The sequence below is a fragment of the Populus alba genome, chromosome 11 (genome assembly GCF_005239225.2).
Source record: "Populus alba chromosome 11, ASM523922v2, whole genome shotgun sequence".
Lineage (NCBI taxonomy): Eukaryota > Viridiplantae > Streptophyta > Magnoliopsida > Malpighiales > Salicaceae > Populus > Populus alba.
This window is the reverse complement of record NC_133294.1, coordinates 4,602,244-4,627,027: the sequence shown is the minus strand read 5'-3', so window position 1 is coordinate 4,627,027 and position 24,784 is coordinate 4,602,244. Positions and strand designations below refer to the sequence as shown.

Genomic DNA, 24,784 nt, shown 5'->3' with positions numbered 1-24,784 from the left:
TTCGCGTACGTACTTTCGTATTGCTTCATTTTGGTAGCTCCAAATTAATCAAAATAGAAGCAGCATTTTTTTTTTTTTTGTATTTCTTAGTATATAGATAAGATGAGATATTATAAACTAATCAAGCTAAAAAGAATAAGCTAATAGTTTATCCACTGAAATTATTCTTAATTTATTGTGAGAAATTGGGCAAAATTGCAAGACTTTATTTGTTAGGGACAAAATTCAACACATCATGAAAAACATGGACTAAAAAGGATTAAAGACAAGACAATTTTAATTATTACACTTGTATTGGAAGTCCAGCATGAGAGGCAGCAAAAAGAGATAAAAAGATTAAAAAATATATATAATCTTACAACTACAGCTAGAATCAGAGAGAAAAAGAGAAATATATGAGGACTATAAGAATCAAAATTAGGTCCAAGTTATATAATTAAAGTTTGAAAAAAGCTTTCATTATGAGGATTATTTGTACATCATCGTCATCATTTCCTTCTTCTTCTTCTTCTTCATGCAATATCCGTAACCAACACTCTTTATTTCAACACCTTCATTATTTGTAAACACTGTAACACTGAATTCAACATCATTATATATCAAACTCAAGATCATCGCCCCTAAATTTACAGTGGCTTAGCAAATAATATTATTTGAAAATCAGAGGGGCATATAAAACATAAATAGATTTTTAACATTGAAATTGAACTTGGTTACATTGCCAAGTTTTAATTTATTGAAACATACAGTGCAGCACACCTAGGAAATACTAATACAACCCAGTTCTCTGGACCGTTGATTTATACATAGTCCCATATATATCGGCCAAATTAACTCTTTCCCATCCATCAAGCTAGTCTTAATCGCTTGAAATAAACCGTTTGGATCAGCTCAGTTCTTCAAAAGGCATTCTGAAAACCAGGTTGCTGAGCGCTTCATCTGTCTTGTTAAATTATCTGTACGGTTTATGTGCACCAAACCAAATCCTACGGTGTATCCATCTGTAAATTCAAAGTCGTCGGTGAAAGTCCATGCAAAGTAACCTTTGACTTTAACTTTATAATCGCTGCAAGAAAGATCAGTTCAAATGTTAACAGTTTGGTCTTTTAATTTATTTAAATCATTATTTGAGCCCTAACTTTTAATTTAAGGCAAAAACAACGAAGAACGGAAATTAAAACCGTGGAATTACGCAATAGGTAAACTCACTTGATAGAATTTAGAACATTCTGCAGATGGTCGTAATGGAATGTTATTCTTTGACTATCATCCAAGGTTTCAGAATCTGATAATTTAGCAAGCACGCGGCTGTACCCTAAATAGACGAAAAATATGAAGGAAACAAAGAATTAATGAGGTTGGCCATTAAAATCTTACTAGATCTCCATTTTAATCTGCAAAGCTTATTATAATACCATTCTCGGTTATGTAAATTACTGGATCTTCGTAATTGTATTTGGTATGATTCAAAAGATATTTTATCCCCTCTGGATAGACATACTGCCATGTTGCACCAGCCTGCAATTTGTCACATATGAAGCTTAGTTATAACTATCAAATGTCTCAGGAAATTGGGTAAAATACGTATCATTTTCATACAAACCTGTGGACCGAGGGGGTTCCCATCTCGTTTTGCTGAAAAAGTATGATGAAAACAACACGGTGAAATTAATTATGCTATAACAACCTCAGCTTGTTTTAAACCCGCAGGGCATAACCTCAGTAACAAATTCACTAAAATGACAAAGTTCTTACCTTTAATGATGGCATTAGAATCTGTTTGATATCTAAGATGATCTGGGTCAGCAGGATTTGCATTTGCTGCATAATATGCAGTATAATAATTTAATCCAACAAAGTCAAATGTTACATTCACTTCATCTTGTGACGAGAATGTTGGCAATCTTTCTTTAACCAATTCCCGCATGCTGGTCGGATAGTCACCATATGTTATAGGATTCAAGAACCTAGAAACATGAAATGTTGTTACGAGTTATACATATATATTAATTTTATTTTTTATTCTTACGAAAATCTAGATTAAATGAAACAAATACAGCCAACAAGACAATATCGACTCTCCAACATCAGGATACAAAAGTGATACAATTTAAATTCAAACCAAAACTCTAAATAAACTCTGCTGCTTTGTTAAACTATCCACTACTGTCTTCTGACAGGAAATATGATGCTAAAGGAGCCCAACTTTTGGATTGGAGCAGTAATACAAATGAAAATGATATGAAGCTTCCAAATTCCATCACAAGTGAAGCTTCAAAATTCTATCACAAGGACTACTCAGCAACCAACAAGAAGTTATAACATCGAAATAATTAATAAAAATAATTATAGAAGATCCAGCTAGCTACTAGCTTATGTTTTGGAAAAATACATACCAACCAAGCGAGAAATCAAGAGATCTTTTGGCAGCATCATAATCATCCGTACTGTTAGAGTAGGGTTCGAACCAAGGGGTATTGAGTGTTATCCCAATCTTCCCATTTTGAGATGCCTACATTTTCAATAATTAAAGGGATACCTAAATTTATTGTTCATAGGGGTTAAATAATACTCTGTCCATTAAAAATGTTCATTTATTGGATACCTGATACTTTTCCTTGTATGTCTTTACTGCTGCCGCGTGAGAAAGGAGGAGATGGTGGGCAACTATGTAAGGCTCAGTGGAAGAGTTTCCTTTTTTGCAGTACGTTTCATTCACCCATTTGGAACATCGGCCCGGTGCAAAGTCACCGGAATCATAGCCAGCACTGGAGAACTTTTGGGGCTCATTTAAAGTAATCCAGTACTTCACTCGGTCACCGAATTTCTGGAAGCAAAGGTCAGCATAGTCTCGAAAATCGTTCCTATTAATTAATTAAAAGAACAGAAATTCTATGTTACAATTCCATATCATAATTTTTCAAATACAAATGATTGGCTTCTATTTTTGAATTATATGATGATGGAACACAATATGTGATAAAAGGTGATAACTTACACAATTTGATCACTTAGAAACCCTTCGTACTTGTCTTCAAGTGCTTGAGGACTGTCCCAATGAAAGATAGTTACGAAAGGCTCTAAACCTGTGAAGTTTACCCTCAAAACATGAGAGCGGCTTTTTAGATATCTTCTCAAATCATATTGTGAATTTTTTTCTTTTCCCTCTGGAAAAAAAATGATTTAGTTTTTTATCCCCTTTTTGGTTTTATTTTCATATTATGAAATCAAATTCACACGAATCAATTCAAGAAGTTACTAAATAGTTGGTTCAATATGCTTGCGATAGCCATGCTAGTAATTCTCTGAGTTCTTTTAACTATGATCCACATTTCTTAACAAATTATTTTGAAGATTCAAGCAGCACACATGAAACAACAGAAATTGTATATTTATTCTAAGAAGAGGGAGCAGATTTAAACCTTTTGCTATGCTGTCATTGATGACCTTGTTGTAGAAATCAATTCCATACTGGTTCACTTGGCTTATATTCCCACCTGAATATCATTAAACATTTGTTTTTTGAGAAAACTAAAAGTAAAAAAAGTGTCAACAAATAAATATTAAATGCACATCCTTTCACTGTTCTTTATCTCTAACCAATACTTACTGGGAAGTAATCTGGCCCAGTTGATAGAGAATCTGAAAGCATCCATATGCAAGTCCTCCAATATTTGAAGATCATTCTGTAACGGTATGGCATTCACGTTCATTATTACATGTACTCATTAGATTTTTAACGAGATTAAACTTTAGTTTTGTGTTTCTAAAACCCTGCTTGCTCTGTAGTCCATTTTTACTATAATCTTTGTGGAAAAACTAGCGTATCAAAGGAGATGAAGATACATGAATTTGTGTGTGAGCTCGTGCGCGTGTGTTTGTGTTTTTTTAAATAGCATTTAGTTAACATATCTTACACGAGAGATAAAGATAGGAGACACTTCCTTCCTGTAAAAGACAGGACACAAATTTTACATCTAAATTATTATAGCAACAGATTTCTTGTATACTTATGTCTCTCCAATAAAATATGTTTTTCTCTTTTGTATCTGTTCCTTAATTATTCTAGTACTACACTAACCAAAAATAATCTTACTACAGCAAAAGAATTTCAAAATTCTTTACCAGTGAGGAATTTAGCGTATCTAATGTACATCATTGGATCATCTTAGCAATGAATAACTTGTTTAATTTCAAATCCAGTTGCCATGGTTTGGAATATGTGTTATTTTTATTATGAGCTGTTTAGAAAAAAGAAATTTCGATAATGAATCAAATTAACTAAAAAAGATCGATTCTTCATAAGTCATGCTAAAAGCAATCCAAAATCCCATTATCATCGAATTGATATTTTTTTAAAAACAGTTATTATCAAATTGATATATACCACATAGCGATTGTAGAAATCATTTGCGATGTGCGCGTTGGTGCCACCATCTATCCTTTCTGAAAGAAGAAGAAGAAGAAAATGTGATAATACATAAACCTAAAATCAATATAAGGAATAATAAGATATATGTTCACCATTGAAATGTAAGAATATTCAAGTAATGAAAGAGAGGCATCATTTTATCTATATGTTCTATACAACTATAAATTAATTTGAAGATTTACAAGTTAAATTATCTTGAATATTGCTGTCATGATTATGAAAAGATCAATGAGAATTTCTTGTTTAAATTTAATTACTGCTGTTTATCAATCTTTTAATCTTGTATTCTAAACTATAATATTAAACTCAACTAAGTTGAGCGTAATTTGCACTAGTTTTCTCTCTCAAATAAACTCAAATCAAACAGAAAAGAAGATTATACAAAACTATAGGAAGCTTCTTTTATGATTTTTTTTCATTTAAAGAATTGAGTTAACCAAATAATATTAATAAATAAGCATAAAAATTATATGAAAAAAGACTATTTTTCATAGATAAATAAAATAAATAAATCATCAATGCGAGGGATAAAAATTGTTGTGCATGGATGAGAAACTAAAAAAAATTATTAATAATATTAAAGTCTGACGTTAATAGAATATAAATTTAATCCGTTCTAAGAAATTAGAGGATATATGAAAGATTCAGATAATAAAATTGAAGGACTTATTCTTAGCAACATACCTGAGTGGAAGACAAAAGCCAATAAAGCAAATTATAATAATTAAATTACTAAAATTCATAATGAGAGAGAGAGAGAGATACCTGGGTAAGATCGAGTAAAATTTTCCCATATACTCTGACCTCTGTGACCTCCGACATTACCCTCGTACTTGATACCATTAACAAAGAATTGAAAAATATTAATATTGATAATATCGTATTGGGATATGTAGGAATTCATTAATTTTTTTGACACACAGTTATACAATAAACAAAACTCCTTCAATGCATGTGTTTTGGTCCTGCTTCACTCTAAAATTTTTTATGTAATAGTTTTATAAGCATGTAAACCATTTGATTGGCTCCAATTTGGAAAATAAATTGGAGGAAAGGCGACAGAAACGAGCTGCTAGGAGAAGTACAGCAGCATCTGACTTGCGTGTATGTTCTCAGCTAGCTATAAGCTCAGCCTGGTTTAGTCTTATAACCATCTGAATTGCGTGTATCTTTATAGCTAGCTGTAGTCTCATGATGAGAAGTTGATGACTACGTATAGGGAATCCTAGCCTGGAAGCTAAGAAAAGGTTCAGTCTCGCTACCTGGTAAGAGGATGAGGCTACCCCAAACGTGAAATTCTCTGGAAAGGATGTTCGATTGAAGTAAGCGGTAACATTACTATCTGTAGTTGGCATCACCAGCTTAGCAGAAGCTAACAGGCAAATTATTAGGAAGAACATTCCTAAAAATGGCCAGCCAAGACGAATAGCCATCTAGCAATTATTAGGTAGCAATGTGTTTATGGGTTGAGGGATTTGTGGATTCAATTCTCATGCTAAACCTTCCTTTATATAGAGGCAAACATGTGTGTGTAATGTAAGCGGCTATGGTAGGGATTTTTATCCAAGTTAAAATGAAATTTTTTTGGTAAAGCAAAACCTGACAGGGAAATGAGTGCTTTTAGCATCCGAAAGATTATAATCTACTAAACCAGAATATTATTTATTTATTTTCTGGATATATTTCTGGAATCGATCCGCAGGACTTTTACAAACTAAAACATGAAGGAGAATTTATTAACTCCAAATTCTTGATAAATCACATACTTGTTTATAAGTTGAGAAATTTAAATAATAGAATTCTTCGAATCAGGAATTTCGTTTCTATCCAGTTTGACTTTTGACACCAGAGCTATATATTATCTTACTTGCAATCTACTAAAATTCCAGTTAACTCCATGTCCCATCCATGACTATATATGAGTATTTTCTCCCATGTACTTCAGTCATTACCACCTAAGTGCTTTATCAAAACTACCTTTTCATTTTAACTTACATAAAAATCTCTACCAAAGCCACTTGGCACCACAAAGAAAGATATTAGGAGGAAACACAATTCACTCGATTAGTCTTCATGTATTTAATAAAATATGAACCTCTATCGAAATGTTTTATTTAATAGAAACACAAATATATATAGCTGATCCTATTTATCCACTATATGTTCCATCAGATTGCTCTGTAAAAAAAAAAAAAAAGGTTACAGTACCAGATGCCTGTTGTTTGTATTTACTAAACTAAAATCAATGATCCAAACGAGGACAACCAATAAATATAACAATTACACTATTACCTTTTTAATTGAAAAGATATAATTATACTATATTTCTTGATAGCTAACACCTCGGATACCCAGACATATATCAATATGATAATAAGTCAATAAATATAAGTCTCTCTATAAAAAAAATAATAATTATTTTATATCTTTTGATAGTCGACTTTTCAGATGCCCGTAATGTAAGGTTCCATAGGTAATATGATGAGAATTTTTAGTATAATTTGTTCATTAAAATATATTTTTATATGGACTACCTGCAGGATATATATGAGAAATGATTCTTTATGAATACCTCTAGCTGTAGGTACGATGAAGTGAAACATTGAAACATCTTCAAATGGCAAACCAATCTTCAGGAATTGTTGGTGGTGTTATCAGATATCATAAAGAAGGGAGATTTCATCGATTTTTTTTTTTCTTATTTCGTAGATAAAATGGAAATTAGCGATGCTGAGATCTTGACAATTAAAAAAAAAAAACTATACCTCTTAGTATTGATTGTTGTTATACTTATACAAATCAATGAGTTGTTGAGTCAAATTCTTATAATATTGCCATTACTTAAATTAAAGGGAAAAAATTAATGTTATGCCGCTTTGTTGCCTGCAAACAAAATTCAATAGGATTTATTATGTGTGTTTTGATCATATTCATAAAGAGAAGAATCATGTTGCTGATTATTTGGTTAAGCAATGAGTTTTTTAGAGAAGATAACTTAGTAGCTTGGTTATGTTTTTTTTAGGGTCGTTTTGCTTGATTAGATTGATGTTGATTTAGTTCTATTAAAAAGTTTTATGACTCTTCTTAAATTTTATGTACTTTTATTCTCTATTAAATCATGTTATTAATGGCTATAATTAACAATTAATTTAATAAATCTATAATATTTTATTAAAAAAAAGTATGGATCCATATGATCAAATGGTTGACAGTTTGCCTCATTATGCCCATAATGCACTAAGGTATCATCCATTAACTGAATTGTTTCCCATTAATATTTAACTAATTAATTAACGAAATACCCACTTGCTGCTTTGTATATTATACTTCTTAAAAATTGAAATAAAATTTAATTTGTGAATGTGAATTAAATAAAAATATATATATGACAACTAAATGTATAATAAAAAAAGATAAAAAATGACAATTGAATCAATGCATATAAATGTATAATTAAAAAAATGACATCATCATACCAGAGATCCCCAAAACTCATTAAAAAGCTTAATAATTGTTTTCAAAAATACAAAAGAAAAAACTACTACATTATAAATAAACATTATAACTTGACTGATAATAATAATAATAATAATAATAATAATAATAATAATAATAATAATAATAATAATAATAATAATAATAATTACATAAATAAAACAATGTAATTGCCGCACAATTTCTCAATTAAAAGCCCATAAGATAATTTGAGAATGAAAACTACATGAGAATCAATAGGAGTTCTCTCTTTATTTGTGGGTAGAGAAATATAATAAAGTATTTCTTCAACCTCACTTTTAAACAGATTATAATTAATAAAAAATAATATAAATTATATTTTAAAATTTTACTTTACAGTTTAAATTTTTAAGTTGAGATAGTTTTCTAGTATAGCATAAAAGCTTTAATAACCAAGAAATCACGAGTTTAAATCTTATTATCCTTATTTATTTGATAAAAATTAAATATAAGGTAGTACGAATCTATGTAAATTTCAAGTTTAAAGGGCTTTTACTCAAAGGGATAAGTTAAAGAATAATATAAATCATATTTTGTACCTCATGTAATAATTTAAACTTTTAGATTGTGAGGATTCTTTGATAGGAATTAATTTTAATAGAATCATGTAAATTCATATGATTTTTTGTGATTGATTGTATTGATCTTTTATATTTCCTTATTAACAAATTAATTTAATATTTCAAAGTTGTGATGATGTTAATTATAAAGTTATTAAACAAGCTTCGGATATGACTTCTGAATCAATAACACTATTGTGAATCTAAGAAATCTATCTTTTAGATTGATATTTTATTGGCAACATCACTTATTGTATTTTTAATATCAATCTCTTTTATTTTAAATACTTACTACTTATCAAATTAAACATTCATCTTCTAAATAATGAAATGAATGATTCAACCAACCTTTTTTCAACTTAGACCTTGCTCGAGTTGATGCGTAGGTTAGATATTAATTGTGAAATTGTCCACTAATGTCATTGCTTTTTTATTAATATCCGTTAAGTTATAATATTTATTAATATTTTTATTTTTTTTTTTAGAAATTTTTTTACATTTGAAAATAATTATTAAGCTTTTAACTAGTTTTGGTGATGTAAGATATGATAATATGTCTTTTTTTTAATTACATATTTTATGCATTAATTCAATTGTCATTTTTAGTTTGTTTTTTTTTTTATTTTACATTTATTTGTCGTATTTTTCCTTTAAATCGCTTTCACATTTAGCTTTTATTGCAATTTTTAAGAAGTATAATATACAATGCAACAAGTGGGCATTTCTCTAATTAATTAATTATTGGATACAAATCAGTTAATGGAAGATACCTAAGCACATTATAGGCATTATTGGCAATTATGGGCATTATGTGCCAAACTGTCAACCATTTGATCATATCGATCCATATAATATGGATCAGTACATTATGGATTTAAGTATAAAAAAATCTAATAAAATTATTATCTTTCTTTATAAAAAATAAAGAAGTTATAATAATATAATTATTATATTCAATGACATATTATCATATCGATTAATGTATGGGCATCCGAACTTTTGATATCAAGAAATTTAGTATAATTATATCTTTTTTATATATAAAAGGAATAATTATAGTGTAATTATTAAACACATGAAACACACGAAGACTTTTTTTTCTATTACAGTAAAAGAAATTCTAGAAACATTTCCATAGAGGTTCATATTTTTATTAAACACATGAACACTTCTATTCAGTAGGGCACTAACAGGGAAATGAGTGCTTGGAGCATCCACAAGATCATGATCCACTACTCCAATTATCTCCATCTCCCACCCACGACCATGCTGATGGATCTTCTTCTATGTATTTCTGACTAAGACTCCAATTACCAGATAAGTTGAAGAATGAGATTGCAGGAAAAAAAAAATCTCCTTGTAATATACTTTTTTTTTATTATTATTCTTTTAGAAGTTACACTTTACATTTTCGGTCAATTAAATTTTTTAAATTGATAAAATAGCTAAATTACCCTCATATACAAACAAACAAACTCATATAAATAACCTAATTTCATAACACCAAAATATAACCCATATCATAAAACCACAAAATTCAAGAAACGCATAACATTAATTGATATGGTTTTGATCTTTTATTTTATTGATTTTCAAATTTATTCTCTTTTCTTTTCTCCTCTTCTTTTCTTTTCTTTTCTTTTAAAATTATTTACAAGTGAGCTGGATCAACTTTGTATTGGGTTTTTGGTTGAATGAGAATAGGGCTTTTGTATTAGTAAAGAAAGAAAGGAAGCAGACGGTGTATGTAACTTTAGGATTATGACGATTTATGGTAAACAAGCCCAACGGTAGCAGCTAGATTATAATTTTGATCCAGTACTGTATTTAGAACAAATAATCAAGGTTGTGATGTTAGGTATTATTGCATGTCACCTGAGCGGTGATTGCTGGTGATTTTTTCGTTTAGTTTGCTTTGATTGGATTGGTTTGTTGGAGTCGCCATATTTAAGTAAGGGCAACTAGAAAACTCGGATATATTGGTCTTGTCAGAGATTCGCGGGTAAGAGACTGGTTGTGGTTAGAAAAGATATTAACACCCTTAAGGCACCCTATCTGAGGTAAGTTGCTTCGTAGCTTTGATGTGTTAAATAAGTTTTAAAATTTTTTTTTATTGGATATTAAAAATACGACTTACGTGTAAGTTCATAATTCTTAACCGTGATCAAATCAAAATATTAAATTCTTTATTCTTTGCAATTTTATTATATAAAAAAAAATCCTTAAAACAAATACAAACACACACATACAATTTACTAATGTTTTTTTCTTTTTTTCTTAAAACACTACAAATTATAAAAAAAATTCAAAAACTAAACAAAAATTACATTAAACACTTTAAAAATTATAAAACAACCCCTAAAACTCCAGAAATTGCAGGGAAGGGTTCTATGAAGCCTCCTAAGCCATGGAACAATGTTGCAAAGCCTCAGGAACAGTAGAAAAAGTGGCGGCGCATCTGCCCTACGCGCCACCGCCACTGCAACGCGTGGGTTCACGCGCCACCACGGGCAAATCCCAACAGATCAGTGGATTTGATACGTTTTCTCCTCCTCTCCCTTTCTACACCGGCAGTGACAACCACCGCTTCTCAAAAATAGAGATATGGTTGCCTTAAGGTTCAGCCTTCTCTCTCCTTCAAATCTTTTTCACCGGTGGAGATTTATTGTCACCTAAAACAGAAGAAAAGGCAACGCAAACAACAATTGGTTTTAATTGAATTTTACAGATCTGTTCTCGTTTCTTTTTTTTTATTTGGCAACTGTGAGAGATGAGGGCCCAGTTCGGTGAAGAGAGGAGATTGGGGGAAGCAATGGCTGGAAGTTCTTTCGTTGGTTCTGCTGGGTAAGGATGAAAGGAGTGTGTGGTGGCCAGTGGTTGATGACTGGGAAAGGAAGATGTGTGGGGACGAAGAAGAGATGTGTTGGTCTTGGGAGATGGGGGAAACAATGGGTGTTGTCTGTGAGAGGGAGAAAGCAGATGGGGAAAGAAGATGGAGGGGTGGTCTGCTGAGAGTTGAAAATCAGAGGAAAGGAGGGGCGAAGGTTGTCTTAGGAAATGAGAGGCCGTGAGCGGGGAAGATCAGGTCGTGGCTAAAGGTCCGACTGGTTTGGGGAAAAAAAAATCAAGCCGGGGAGGGGGCGGCTGTTTGGAGAAGATGAGAGGAAAGGGAGAGGGCAATGCTCCTTGAAAAAAGATGGGTTTAGGGTTAGGGTTTTTTTTTTTTTTTTTTCTAATGTTTCAAAATTACCCCTCCCCCTTTTGTGTGTGTTAAAGGCTACTATTTATAGACAAAATGTTGCTTGGACCTCAAAATTGGTCTCTCAACTATTTTTTTTTGTAAATTTTGATTTTTTCTTACTTTTTGGATTTTTTTTATCAATATCGTCTCGAGTGAGGAAAATCGGTGATTTTTAAAAATAACGCGTTAAAAGTCAAATGCGTTCCCATGATCTTTTAAAATTTAAATTCTTTTGAGACGATGTTAAAAATTCTAAAAATGATGCAAATATATTAAAAAATATATTTTTTGGATTTTCGATATTTTTCTCTATTTTTTATTTTTTCTAAAAAATTATCTAAACATGAATCAAAAATTAGATAACAACAAGTATATCCAATGTGACACCATCAACTGCACTTATAGCAGCACCAACTCTAAGGGACAATATAGTTGCCCTGGTATGGTGGGAAAATAGTAGGGATATCCAATGTGACACCATCAACTGCACTTATCCCATCACCTTCATCTTTGAATTTCTCATGTTCTGCATGCAAATGAAGATGGACAAATAAAAAACTACAAGGGGGGCAAGAAAGTTACCTGGAGCAGGGAAGCACGGTTGTGGTCGTCAGCGGTGGTGGAAGGTGGCCGGGCAGCGGCTAGGAGGAGAAATGACAATGATTCTAGGCGGTGGCGTGGTTGTCTTTTCTTCTTCTCCTCTGTGCAGAGCCAACGGTCTTTGTTTTTTCTTCCCCTTGTTTGTTCTCACTCTTTTTAAACTATCACTCAAGCAAATCTTCCTCTTCCCGTTTCAGTTCTCATTCACTCATCTCTCTTTTCTCGTTCTCTTTTCTTTTCTTATTCTTCCCTCTTAGTTCTTGTCGCACGTGTGCGGCGTAACGACGAAAACATCCACCCTCAAAATCTGGTATTATCTAAAAACATGGCAAATGTGGGGAGACAAGGAATTCTTGTCTTTTATTAGTGGAAAAAATGGAATGAGAGTCGCCACCTAGTACTTTGGTCACTAGGAACCCTAACTGGTCTCAGAGATCGGGTACAGGGACTGGTTGCGTAAAGAGAAGGTATTAGCACCCCAAATACGCCCTACCTAAAGCAAGCTGCATTGTTTTATTGTCTGATAAAATCTAAGGTGTTTCGTGTTTTCTTGTTGTTGGTCCATCTATGGTTTAAGAAAAGTCCATCTCGGTAAGGAGATCCTTATCTTATCGGATAATTCTAACGTCAACAAAAGAATTTAATATCCGGAATACGTCTTACGTATAAATTCATAACCCTAGATATTAAAAGAGAACAAAATAATTTTTTTTGAAATTTTTGAAATATTAGCCTAGTTCTCGCGACTTTAATAAACTGGTTATTAAAGCCAAAATGCATGCTAATATAAATTTTTGAAATTTTCTTGTATAAAAATATGATATGATTTTTTTATATATATTTTTTGAAAGACTAGGCCGTATGCAAGAAAACAAAACATATATTTTTTTTTTCTTGATGAAAATCGGGTATTTTAATACCAAATTTGTATCTTTACAGTATAAAAATACAAACCGCTATCAATTAAAATATAGCATATATATATATAAAAAAAAAAATAATTGCAGAAAAATCATAAAATAAAAAAATATTTCGCAGGCTGGGCTGGACCTAGCCAGCCTGAAAAGCTAGGCTGGGCCGAGCCAGCCCAGCCTGGTAACTGGCCCATGCCAGTGACCAGCCTCTCCTTTTAGCACATGCACGCGTATCACGCGTGCATGAACAGTGTGAAGGTAATTAAATTACCTTCGCACTGTTCATCCTCTTCCCAGTGTAAGTATATGACGAGAAACAAAAAAAAAACAGAGCATGATACATGTTGACACAGACGTTGGCTTCAGCGTGATTTTTCTTTGCGTTTCTACATATTAACAAGCATCACATTACAGGAAATGAGAAAAGGCAGCAAACATACCTGGTTTTGAGGGGAAGAAGACGATGGTGGCGCTGTGCTATATCTTCACTGTGTCCTCTGTTTCTATTCAATTTGCTTCTTCTTCTCTCCCTATTGCTCTCTCTGGTATTTTCAAACTCTCCTCCTTTCTTCCGTTCTCTAACAGTTGTATCCCTTGGTTTTTTTGTTTTTTTTTTAGCCTCTCCTCTCTGCCTTTCCCTCTCTCGGTTTTCTCTCCTCTCTTCACTATACTCTCCCTTTGTCTCCTTCTCCCTTTCTTTCTATCTTCTTCTCCTGCTTTTATAGGCCAGAAACAGCCTTGTGCTGGTAACGGCCGGCTTGTAATCTGCATATAGCGGGATAGCAGCCATAAAACGAGCCCCATAATTGGAGCAATTTGATGCAAAACACATCCTTGTTTTTCTGCTGAAAACGGCTTTATTCGTAGGAGACAATGAATAGTGGCTCTTTAAGGAAAACAACGCTGTTTCGACATTTCAAATGGATATTTTCGATTCCGTCCTTGGTTGTTTTGACAATTTTGTAATCAAAGCCCCTGGATGAATTGTAATTGGATCCCTTGATTTTATCATCTTTTCTGGTTTGATTCTTGGTTTCGGATAGTTTCAATTAAGTCTTTAATTAGCCATCAAACTTCAATAATTATGCAATTAAACCCCTGATTTGACCAAATCAACTCCTCAAAATTATAACTGGACCCCAGAACTTTAATTTCTTCCAATAAAAGCCTAAATTGACTTAAAAGATCAATTTTCTTGCAATCAAACCCTTTATAAATCCAATTAAACTTTGGATAAAATTTAATTGAGTCCATAAACATCTTATTTTGAACTTTTATTTCTCAAATAGAATTTTCCTTGTCCTAGAGCTATCATCAGTCAAAAATATACTATCAAATTTCAATTCTTGTATTTCTGAACCTCCTCAACCAATTCCTAGTCATTTTATGGGCGTTCCAGCATTCTTTTCTCACTCCTGTTATTTTTTAAAAAAAAATTTATTATTTTTTTTTATTCCTTTCGAATATTTTTTTGTGTTTTTTTATTTTTTGTATGGGAACCCAAAAATGGGTAACAACAGTTCTGTCCTCTCGTTATATTTCCCTTCTCTGTTTTTTTTCTTTCTTTCTCCTTCTTTCGGCTATTTCACTCTCATGTCTCTCTCTTTCGATTCCCATCTCCCGACCCCTTTCTCTCTCAAAAAAATACTTGTCTCTCTCTCTTGGTCTCCCTTTTATTTTTCCTCCCCTTCTTCTTCACCTTTCGGGACAGTATTTATAGGGGCAGGGGGAGCGGGATCGACCCTGCCTCGTCCCATCGCTGCGCATGGGGTGCACGGTTCTCTTGCTCTGTCACAGCGCCGAGAGAGGTGGCCAATAGAAGCATCGCTTGCAGGGCACGGCTTCTCTGCTTTCTCATCATGAGGTGGGTGGCATATGGTTTTGGCTCTAACAGAGCACGTGGGAGGGAGAGGAAGAAACAAGGGGAAGAAAACAAAAAAACTTCTCTTCCTCTGTTGCATGTCCAAGGGAAGGAGAAGGAGAAACAGTGTCGTTTGTTTTGTGTTTTTTTTTTTTTTTTGTAAAACGCATGAAACGACATTGTTTTGTCCAAAATGCGCCATTTAATTTAAATGAAAATTGGCACCAAAGTGTGTTAGATTTCAAGTCATTCCTTCAATTTGCATGATTTTCAGTTTGGTCCTTAATTTTAGATTTCTTCAATCAAGTCCCTAATTTGCCATCAAACTTCAATATTTATGTAATTAAGCCCTTGAATTAACTAAATCAACTCTTAAATATTATAATTTGACCCCGAAACTTTAATTTCTTCCCATTAAAACCCAAATTGACTGAAAAAACATTTTTTTTTCTTTCAATCAATCCTCTATAAATTCAATTAAACTTTCAATAAAATTTAATTGAGTACATCAACATCTAATTTTGTACTTTTCTTCCTCATATAAACTTTTTTTTATCAATAGGGCTCTCACTAGTCAATGATATACTATCAAATTCCAATCTTTATTATTATTATTATTTTGAACCTCCTCAACTACTTTTTGGCCATTTTCTGAGCGCTCTGACATCCTCTTTTCACTGATATATTTTTTTGATATTTTTTTTTGTGGGGACCCAAAATAGGTTACAACAACAATTATTAAGAATTCCTAACTTAAACTATAATTTCAACTAATTTTTATACAAATTTTTGTTTTAATTAACACTAAAAAATTTAAAAATATTTTTTAAAGGCTTCAAGCTTGAAACTCTCATTGTACAATAGCAAAGGATTAAAAACTCTTCTAAACTACATAAGTAAAATTAACAGAATTTTGAAATTTAAGGATGGAAGTGAAACATTGGTGAATCCATATGGATTATAATATAGAAAGTTTATCCAATGGTGCATTTCCGAGTGTTTATATTCACCTATTTTTGGCTTATTTTTGTCCTTCTCCTCACTCACCAATTTATTTTCAATTACCAAACGGCTATATTTTTACTTTGAAATTTAACTTGGTAACATACCCAAGTTTTAATTTATTGAAACATACAGTATAGTACACAATACACTTAGGAAATATTAATATATCCCAGTTCACTGGATATAAATTATATATATTGGCCAAACTCCTTTTCATCAATCAAGCTAGCCTTAATCGCTTGAAATATACCGTTGGAGCAGCTCATTACTTCGAAAGGCATTCTGAAAACCAGGATGCTGAGAGCTTCATTTGTCTTGTTAAATTAGATTTACGGTTTATGTGCACCAAACCAAATCCTACGGTGTACCCATCTGTAAATTCAAAGTCGTCGGTGAAAGACCATGCAAAGTAACCTTTGACTTGAACTTCATAATCGCTGCAGAAATGAGTTCAAACGTTAGCATTTTGGTCTTTTAATTTATTTAAATCTTTATTTTAACCCTAACTTTTTGGGTTAGCAGCCGATTTTAAGTGCATGTTCACTTTAATTTAAGGCAAAAAACGAAAAAAGAAAAGAAATTAAAATCGTGTGATTGTACAGTAAGTAAACTCACTCGATAGATTTTATAACATTCTGAAGATGGTGAAAATGGAAATCTATTCTTGGACGATCATTCAAGGTTTCAGCATCTGATACGTTAGCATCAAGCAAGCGGCTGTACCCTAAATAGACGAAAAATATGAAAGAAAGAAGAATTAATGAGTTTGGCCCTTGAAATCTTACTAACTTTCCGTTGTAATGTGCAAAGTTTATTATAATACCATTCTCAGTTATGTAAATTATTGGATTTTGGTAATTGTCTTTGGTGTAATTCAAAAGATATTTTATCCCCTCTGGATAGATATACTGCCATGATGCACCAGCCTGCAATTTGTAGAACATGCAGCTAGCTAGCGTTATAATAACATTTTTTTCTGGATTTCAAATATCAAAAAAGTAAAATTGTCTAAATTATGTATCATTTTCTAACAAACCTTTGGACCGATGGGGATCCTACCTCGTTCTCCTGGAAAAAAAAAAATGCAGAAGAAACAAAAAACTTATTTTTACAGTGACAAATATATAAAATAAACTTATTTTTCTTATAGTTCTGAAATAAATTTTTATCTTTTAAAAATATAAAGTACATGAAATTTTCTCTTTCTTTTGAAACAATAATCAAACTCGAACTAAGTTTTACAAATCTCTAATGATTTTCAAGACTTTTCTAACTTCAAGGACTCTTTTTTTTTTGGATAATCATCAAAAACCCATATAGCTATGTACATGGACATGATAAAAAATCTAACTTCAAGGACTTAAAAGAGGTACATTGTTTTAAACCTTCAGGGCATAACCTGGCAATTTTTATCGCTTCGGTCCATGGCAATAGTAACCATTTGTCCCTTAGCAAGACTAAAATGACAAAATTCTTACCTGTAATGTTGGCATTAGAATCTGTTTGATATCTAAGATGATCCGGGTCTGAAGTATTTGCATTTGCTGCATAATATGCAGTATAATAATTTAACCCAACAAAGTCATATGTTCCTTTCACTTCATCTGGTGACGAGAATGTTGGCAATCTTTCTTTAACCAATTCCCGCATGCTGGTCGGATAGTCACCATATGTTATAGGATTCAAGAACCTAGAAACATGTAATGTTGTTACGAGTTATACAACAATTTATTTTTTTCAGATGAAAATCTAGATTAATTGAAACAAATACAGCCAACTAGACAATATCGACTCTCCAACATCAGGGACACAATTTAAATTCAAGCCAAAAGTCCATATAAACTCTGCTGCTTTGTTAAACTATCTACTACTGTCTTCTGACAGGAAATATGATGCTAAAGGAGCCCAACTTTTGGATTAGAGCAGTAATACAAATGAAAATGATATGAAGCTTCCAAATTATATCACAAGGACTACTAAGCAACCACCAAGCAATTGTGTTATTGAAATAATTAATGAAAATTATAGAAGATCCAGCTAGCTACCAGCTCATGTTTTGGAGAAATACATACCAACCAAGCGTGAAATCAAGAGATCTTTTGGCAGCATCATAATCATCCGTACTGTTAGAGTAGGGTTCGAACCAAGGGGTATTGAGTGTTATCCCAATCTTCCCATTTTGAGATGCCTACATTTTCAATAATCAAAAGTGATGCCACATATATATAGATATATGTTCATAGGGATTAAATAATACTCTATCCAGTAAAAAATGTGCATTTTATTGGATACCTGATACTTTTCCTTGTATGTCTTTACTGCTGCTTGCGTGAGAAAGGAGGAGATTATGGGCAACTTTGTAGGGGCTCAGTGGAAGAGTTTCCTTTCATGCAGTACTTTTCATTCACCCATTTGGAACATCGGCCCGGTGCAAAGTCACCGGAATCATAGCCAGCACTGGAGTACTTTTGTGGCTCATTTAAAGTAATCCAGTACTTCACTCGGTCACCAAATTCCCGGAAGCAAAGTTCAGCAAAATCTCGAAAAATCGTTCCTATAAATTAATTAAAAGAATAGAAATACTATGTTACAATTCCGTACATAATTTGACAAATACGAATGCTTGACTTGTGTTTTTAAATTATTCAATAACCTTGATAAAAGGTGATGACTTACACAATTTGATCACTTAGAAAACCCTCCATAATTGTCTTCAAGTCCTTGAGGAATATCCCAATGAAAGAGAGTTATAAAAGGCTCAAAACCTGTGAAGTTTAGCCTCAAAAGATGAGAGCGGCTTTTAGATAACATCTTCCCAAATCAAATAATGAAATATTTTTTACCCTCCAGAAGAAATAAATAAGGAATTATTTAGTTTTTTGTATCCCCTTTGATTTTTTTTTCCATATTATTAAATCAAATTCACACGGATCAATTCAAGAAGTTACAAAATAGTTGGTTCAATATGCTTGCGATATCCTTGCAAGTAATTTTTCTTAGTTCTTTTAACGTTGATCCACATTTCTTAACAAATTATTTTAAAGATTCAAGCAGCACCCATGAACAACAAATATTGTATATTTCTAAGAAGAGGAGAAGATTTTGACCGTTTGCTATGCTTTCATTGATGACCTTGTTGTAGAAATCAATTCCACGCCGGCTCACTTTTCTACTTATTTTCCCACCTGAGAATCATTTAAATATTTGTTTTTTGAAAAACCAAAAGTAAAAAAGTATCAACAAAAAAAATAAATGCACATCCTTTTAGTGTTCTTATCTCTAACTAATACTTACTGGGAATCACTCTGGACCAGTCGATAGACAATCTGAAAGCATCCACGCTCAAGTTCTTCACTATTTGAAGATCACTCTGTCACGTTATGGATATTCACGTTCATTATTACAAGTATTCAAGAGATTCTAACAGATTAAAGTTTTGTTTTGTTTTTCTAAATATGTGCGCGTGCAGGTGTGCATTTCTGTGTTTTTCAGTAGCATTTGGTTATAATATCAAGACAAAAGAGACAAGATAATGGAGACCCTTTGTCCCTCATCATGTTTTAAAAGAATACAAATTTACATCAAAACTGCAAAAGTGATTGATTTATTTATTTAATATTTTTGTTTTTTACTCTTCAGTTTTTATATCTTCCGTATTTGTATGTGTTCTGTTTATTTAGTTATACTAAACAAAACATAACCTTATTACTTGTAAAGAATTTTCCTTACCAGTAAGGAATTTAGCTTATTTAATGAATAACTTTGTTAATTTTCTAATCCAGTTGCCATGATTTGGAATACGTGTTATTTTTGTTATGAGTTATTTAGAAAAAAAATTAATATTTTTTTACAGAATTATTATCAAATTGATATATACCTGGTAGCGATTGTAGAAATCAATTGCGGTGTCTGCGTTGCTGCCATCAGCTATCCTTTCTGAAAGTCCTCATAAAAATGATCGATGGAGCTGTACATTAGTCATTCATGCAAAAGATATAAACTGTATTTGTCTTATGGTTTCCTAATTTCGTGTCCTTAAAACCTTTTAATAAAACGAAGCAACCATACAGAAACAAATACGAAGATATGCAGGGGAGATGATATATTATTTAAATATGTGATAATACATAAATCATAGTACCTAAAATCCGCACAAGGAACAATAAGATATATGTACACCATTGAAATGTAAGAATATTCAAGTAATGAAAAGAGAGCATTCATATTATCTATATGTTCTATACAACTATAAATTAATTTGAAAGGATCAATGAGAATTTCTTCTCGTTTAAATTTAGTTACTGTTGTTTATCCAATCTTTTAATCTTGTATTCTAAACTCTAATATTAAATTCAAACTAAGTTAGCATAATTTTCACGAACCAATTCAACATAATTTTTCATGAATCAACTACCCGATTTAACCAAAGAATATTGCAAAAATACTCATAGAAGTTCTATGAAGAGACTATTTTCATAGTTAAATAAAAATAAAAATAAAACCATCAATGCGAGGAATAAAAATTGTTGTGCATAGATGAGAAATTACAAAAAAAAAAATATTAATAAATATTAAAGTTTGAAGGTAAGAGTATAAATTTAATCAATTCTTAGAAATTAGAGGATGTAGATTCAGTTAATAAAATTGATGGACTTATTCTTAGAAACTTACCTCATGGGAAGACAAAAGCCAAAAAAGCAAATTACAATAATTAAAATACTGAAAATTGAATTTCGAATACTAAAAGTCGTTAGTATGAGAGAGAGATACCTGGGAAATCTTGAGCAAAAGTGTCCCATTCACTCGGACCTCTGAGACTTACGATTGCATGACCCTCGTACTTGATACCATAAACAAAGAATTCCAAAATCAGATGATATATATATTATATATCTTAATTTGAGGATTTTTTTATAACATATATAGTACTGGTATATGTAGGAATTCATTAATTGTTTTTGACACGCAATTATATACATTAAATAAACCTCCTTCTATGCATGCAAACCATTTAATTGGCACCAATTTGATAAATAAAACGGAGGAAAGGCGATCAGAGACCAGATGCTAGGAGAAGTACACCAGCAAATGAAAAAACATTACAAGGGAGCATTTGAATTGTGTGTATCTTAATAGCTAGCTATAATTAAGCTCACCTTGGTTTAGTCTTATCAAATATGAAGAAAAGTGTGATTAGTAATCAAAATAGGGAAAGCTAAGTATAAAGGTTCAGTCGAGCTACCTGGTAAGCGGATGAGGCTACCCCAAATATGAAATCCGGTGAAAGGATGTCCGATTGAAACAATCGGTGGGAAAACGAGTATCCAACTCCGTCATATTGGTGGCGTCACCAGCTTAGCAGAAGCTACCGGGAAAATTATTCGGAGGAGCATTCCTAAAAACAGCCAGCCAAGATGAGTAGCCATCTAGCAATTAAGAGGTTGCAATTTGTTTATATGCGTTTCAATCCTCATACTAAGCCTCCTTTTTATATAGAGGCTTGAAGAGATAGCATTGGTGTGTGCAATGCATGCGGTCTTGGCTCCTCGTAAATGGGCCTAACACTAGTCTTCAAGTAGTTCTGTTCTTGAAGAAATGCATTACTTTACTAATACAGTAGAGTAAATTAAAGAATGATGAGTGTTCTTAAAGATAGAATATTTTTTCGGTTTTATAGTTGTAATATACCATACTAAATCTTAATTTTCTATGGAGCTAGTTTTCTTTATTGGTTTCAAATTCTTTAATCAAAATTTAATTTTATGTTTTCTTTCATTTTTATTTTCTATTAATATTAATTTTTTTTTAAAAAAAGTATAACTACTTGAAAAACACACAATACACAGTAAATTCAACATCCCAAAAACAATTTATCTCATAATCATCTGCTGTTCATGAATATTCTCATCATTTTATAATCAGGTGTATTTCTATTAAATAGAACGTTTCCAGAGAGGTTCAAATGATTATAATAATATATCAAAATCATTGAATAAAAAAAGAAGAGAAAAACACTTCTTGATATGAGTAAAATACATGAAGACTTCTGATTAGAGGAGCACTGACAGGGAAATGAGTGCTTGTTGCATCCAAAAGATTATGATCCACTAATCCAATTAACTCCATTTCCCATCCACGACGTCTAAGTTGGTGGATCTTCTCCGATGTGTTTCTGACTAAGACACCATTACCAAATAAGTTGATGGATGAGATTGCAGGAAATAGTTTATTATATGCTCTACCATTAATGAAGAGAGAACCCCTACCACATCTTAAGTAGGTAAACTCTTGTAGCTTTGATCCTTAAATTTTCTTATGGATTTGTAATTGAGAAATTGTCCAACAATGGCAAAAAAAAATGATCATGCAATTATGAAGTAAAAAAATAAATATTTTCTTGTTGTGGATGTGTTCTACGAATATAATTCCTCTTCATGAACTCTAGATTGTGTGTTTTAGCAGTATACCAACTTCCATATCTGCAGGTTTCTTAACTCCTCACAGAACAAATTAAGCTACCCCTATTAATTAAAATGATCAACAACAAAGCACCGCGTACAAGATTGAAAACCTGCAGTAAATCTACCTGCACAGAAGAGAATTCGGCAATTCGATGATGCACAACCGAAGGCACTGGTCATATAAGTAGGAGGATAGGAGTAAGTGCGTGGACGAGTTCTTGAAAATCTGAGAAGAAGAAGAAATCTTGCAAGTATCAAGTGTATCAACCATCTTTGTCAGTACAGCGTCTTTGACAGGTGTACCACATCTGTGAGTCCTTCAAATCCACCATGCATGCGCAATTCTGATTAGGAGGCACAACAAGCAAAGGCGCGCAGGTTGTAACCATCAACAAAACTAACATAAAAAGAATAAAGGTCACCAGAATTGCCAAGCTGCAGGAACTCTGCTGCCATCACAGGACACCAGCCAAATGCGTTTGGACATTCTATTTTGCCTCAGAGCCACAGTTTCCTGCTACACAGGAGAATCTTCCGTGCAATAAGTGTGACCCCATTAATGATCAATGGCGGCGCTATTATGGCATGTTTTAAGATTTTAAAGTATTTTTTATTTAAAAATATATTAAAATAATATTTTTTTTAATTTTTTAAAATACTTTTGATATGATATTAACATATAAAAAAATATAAAAACACGAAAAAAAATTAATTTGAAGTAAGAAAAAAAATATAAAAATTTAATTTTTTTAAAAAATACTTTTAAAACGCAAAAATAACATCTTCTAAGAAAAATAATGTAAAAAAAAAACTATCTAAAATAATCATTTCTCACTTGTTATTTTTAAATGATTAACTAGTTGTGGAGATGATTGTTGCAGTATAAATCAAGTGAAATTGATGTAGTTGGATACGAGGAATCTGAAAGGTTTTAGTCATTCAAATGGAGATTTTTTTATAAATAGACTATTTAAATGGTCTCACATATATTTTTATAGATTATCAGGATAAATTAAAACCTAAAAACATGTTTGGTTACATCAGATTATCTTAATTCCTAAAATCTGTCATAATCATAAATTTAATTATTGCATCGAATTTAAATTTTTATAACAGTTTTTAAAGCCTAATTCCATAAATAAAGAACTAAGTTATTCATATGACTTCCAGATCTCTTGAATTAGGCTTGAAAAATCATGCTTGAGCTAAATTTGATAATTTTCCTTGATTTGTTTTAGATTTATTGTTTTATTTTTAGATTTTATGTATTTTTTTCTTTATTTTTCCGGATTATGATTTTGTTTTTTTAGTAGAAATAAGTTTTTTAATTTATTTAAAGAGTTTATGAACCTTTTTAGGAAGCAGATATCATTATATTTTATTTCATAATAATATATTGTGAATTTAGGATTCTGCAGTCATTTTCACTAAATAAATGTTTTGTTTGGTATCTTTCAAGCTATCACCTACATCAAAATTACTGGCCATACTGTGTAGTTACACTTGTTTTATGTTGTAAAATTTGTTGAAACAACACCTGCTATATATAGCAATAACATAACAACAAGTACTTAATTAATTATTCAAGATCAAGAACATTTAGAACGGTAGTATTGTTGGATTTCTTTAATTCATTTAGTTTAAAATTTTTATCTTTGAATTTAAATTTATTATTTTATATTTTTATGTGCTCATAAAATAAACTACAAGAGAAATCCCATTTTCAACGCTAGTCGAGACCTTCCTTTTCTTTTCTCATTGACAAACCACAAAATCATAGTCTGGTCTCTGACTCACCTGAGTCATAAAACTAGCTGCTAACATGGCATGTCATGTCTCCATTTGATGAGTCAATTTTATTTTTTTTTTATTAACGTGGGTGTCTGGACCAGTTTACGCGCACCTCAACTAATCCCACGAATCCTAAAGTGAACGATATATAAGCCTCCAGTAAATATCATATAAAAAACTTAGATTTTGAACCCAAAACCACAAAAAAAAACAATTTTTTTGATCCCAAGCTTGTATCACTGAACTATCACTTAAAAGATTTGATGAGTCAATTCTTGTTTCGAAGCGATCTAGGCCTTTTCTATCGTACACTAACAGCATCTCATAAGCCTACATCCCTTTCAAGGAGCTTTTCCCAAAAAATTTCTAAATTATCTCTATCACTACTTCGCCACATGCTACC

General features: G+C 31.7%; 1 protein-coding gene and 1 pseudogene across 1 annotated transcript; both read right to left on the bottom strand.

Annotated features, from left to right (window-relative positions):
* Positions 1-588: 588 nt before the first annotated feature.
* LOC118047597 (beta-glucosidase 13) lies at positions 589-5,895 on the bottom strand. The gene is made up of 13 exons (XM_035056936.2): positions 5,695-5,895; positions 5,198-5,264; positions 4,388-4,446; positions 3,611-3,686; positions 3,423-3,497; positions 2,999-3,086; positions 2,606-2,864; positions 2,397-2,512; positions 1,756-1,967; positions 1,604-1,635; positions 1,416-1,518; positions 1,210-1,315; positions 589-1,066 (listed from the first exon to the last, which is right to left on the bottom strand). Exons 1-13 carry the CDS (start codon positions 5,863-5,865, stop codon positions 892-894), a joined length of 1,539 nt encoding a protein of 512 aa, XP_034912827.1. The 5' UTR covers positions 5,866-5,895; the 3' UTR covers positions 589-891.
* Positions 5,896-16,126: 10,231 nt separating this feature from the next.
* LOC118047596 (cyanogenic beta-glucosidase-like) lies at positions 16,127-21,555 on the bottom strand (annotated as a pseudogene).
* Positions 21,556-24,784: the final 3,229 nt, after the last annotated feature.

What these genes read in the sequence shown, in the direction of transcription:
- LOC118047597 (XM_035056936.2), bottom strand. Translation starts at nt 5,865, where the DNA reads ATGGCTATTCGTCTTGGCTGGCCATTTTTAGGAATGTTCTTCCTAATA. An exon ending in TTTTACTCGATCTTACCCAG is followed by an intron (nt 4,447 to 5,197) that starts GTATCTCTCTCT and finishes TTCTTCTTTCAG; the next exon opens with AAAGGATAGATGGTGGCACC. An exon ending in AATTTACATAACCGAGAATG is followed by an intron (nt 1,316 to 1,415) that starts GTATTATAATAA and finishes TCGTCTATTTAG; the next exon opens with GGTACAGCCGCGTGCTTGCT.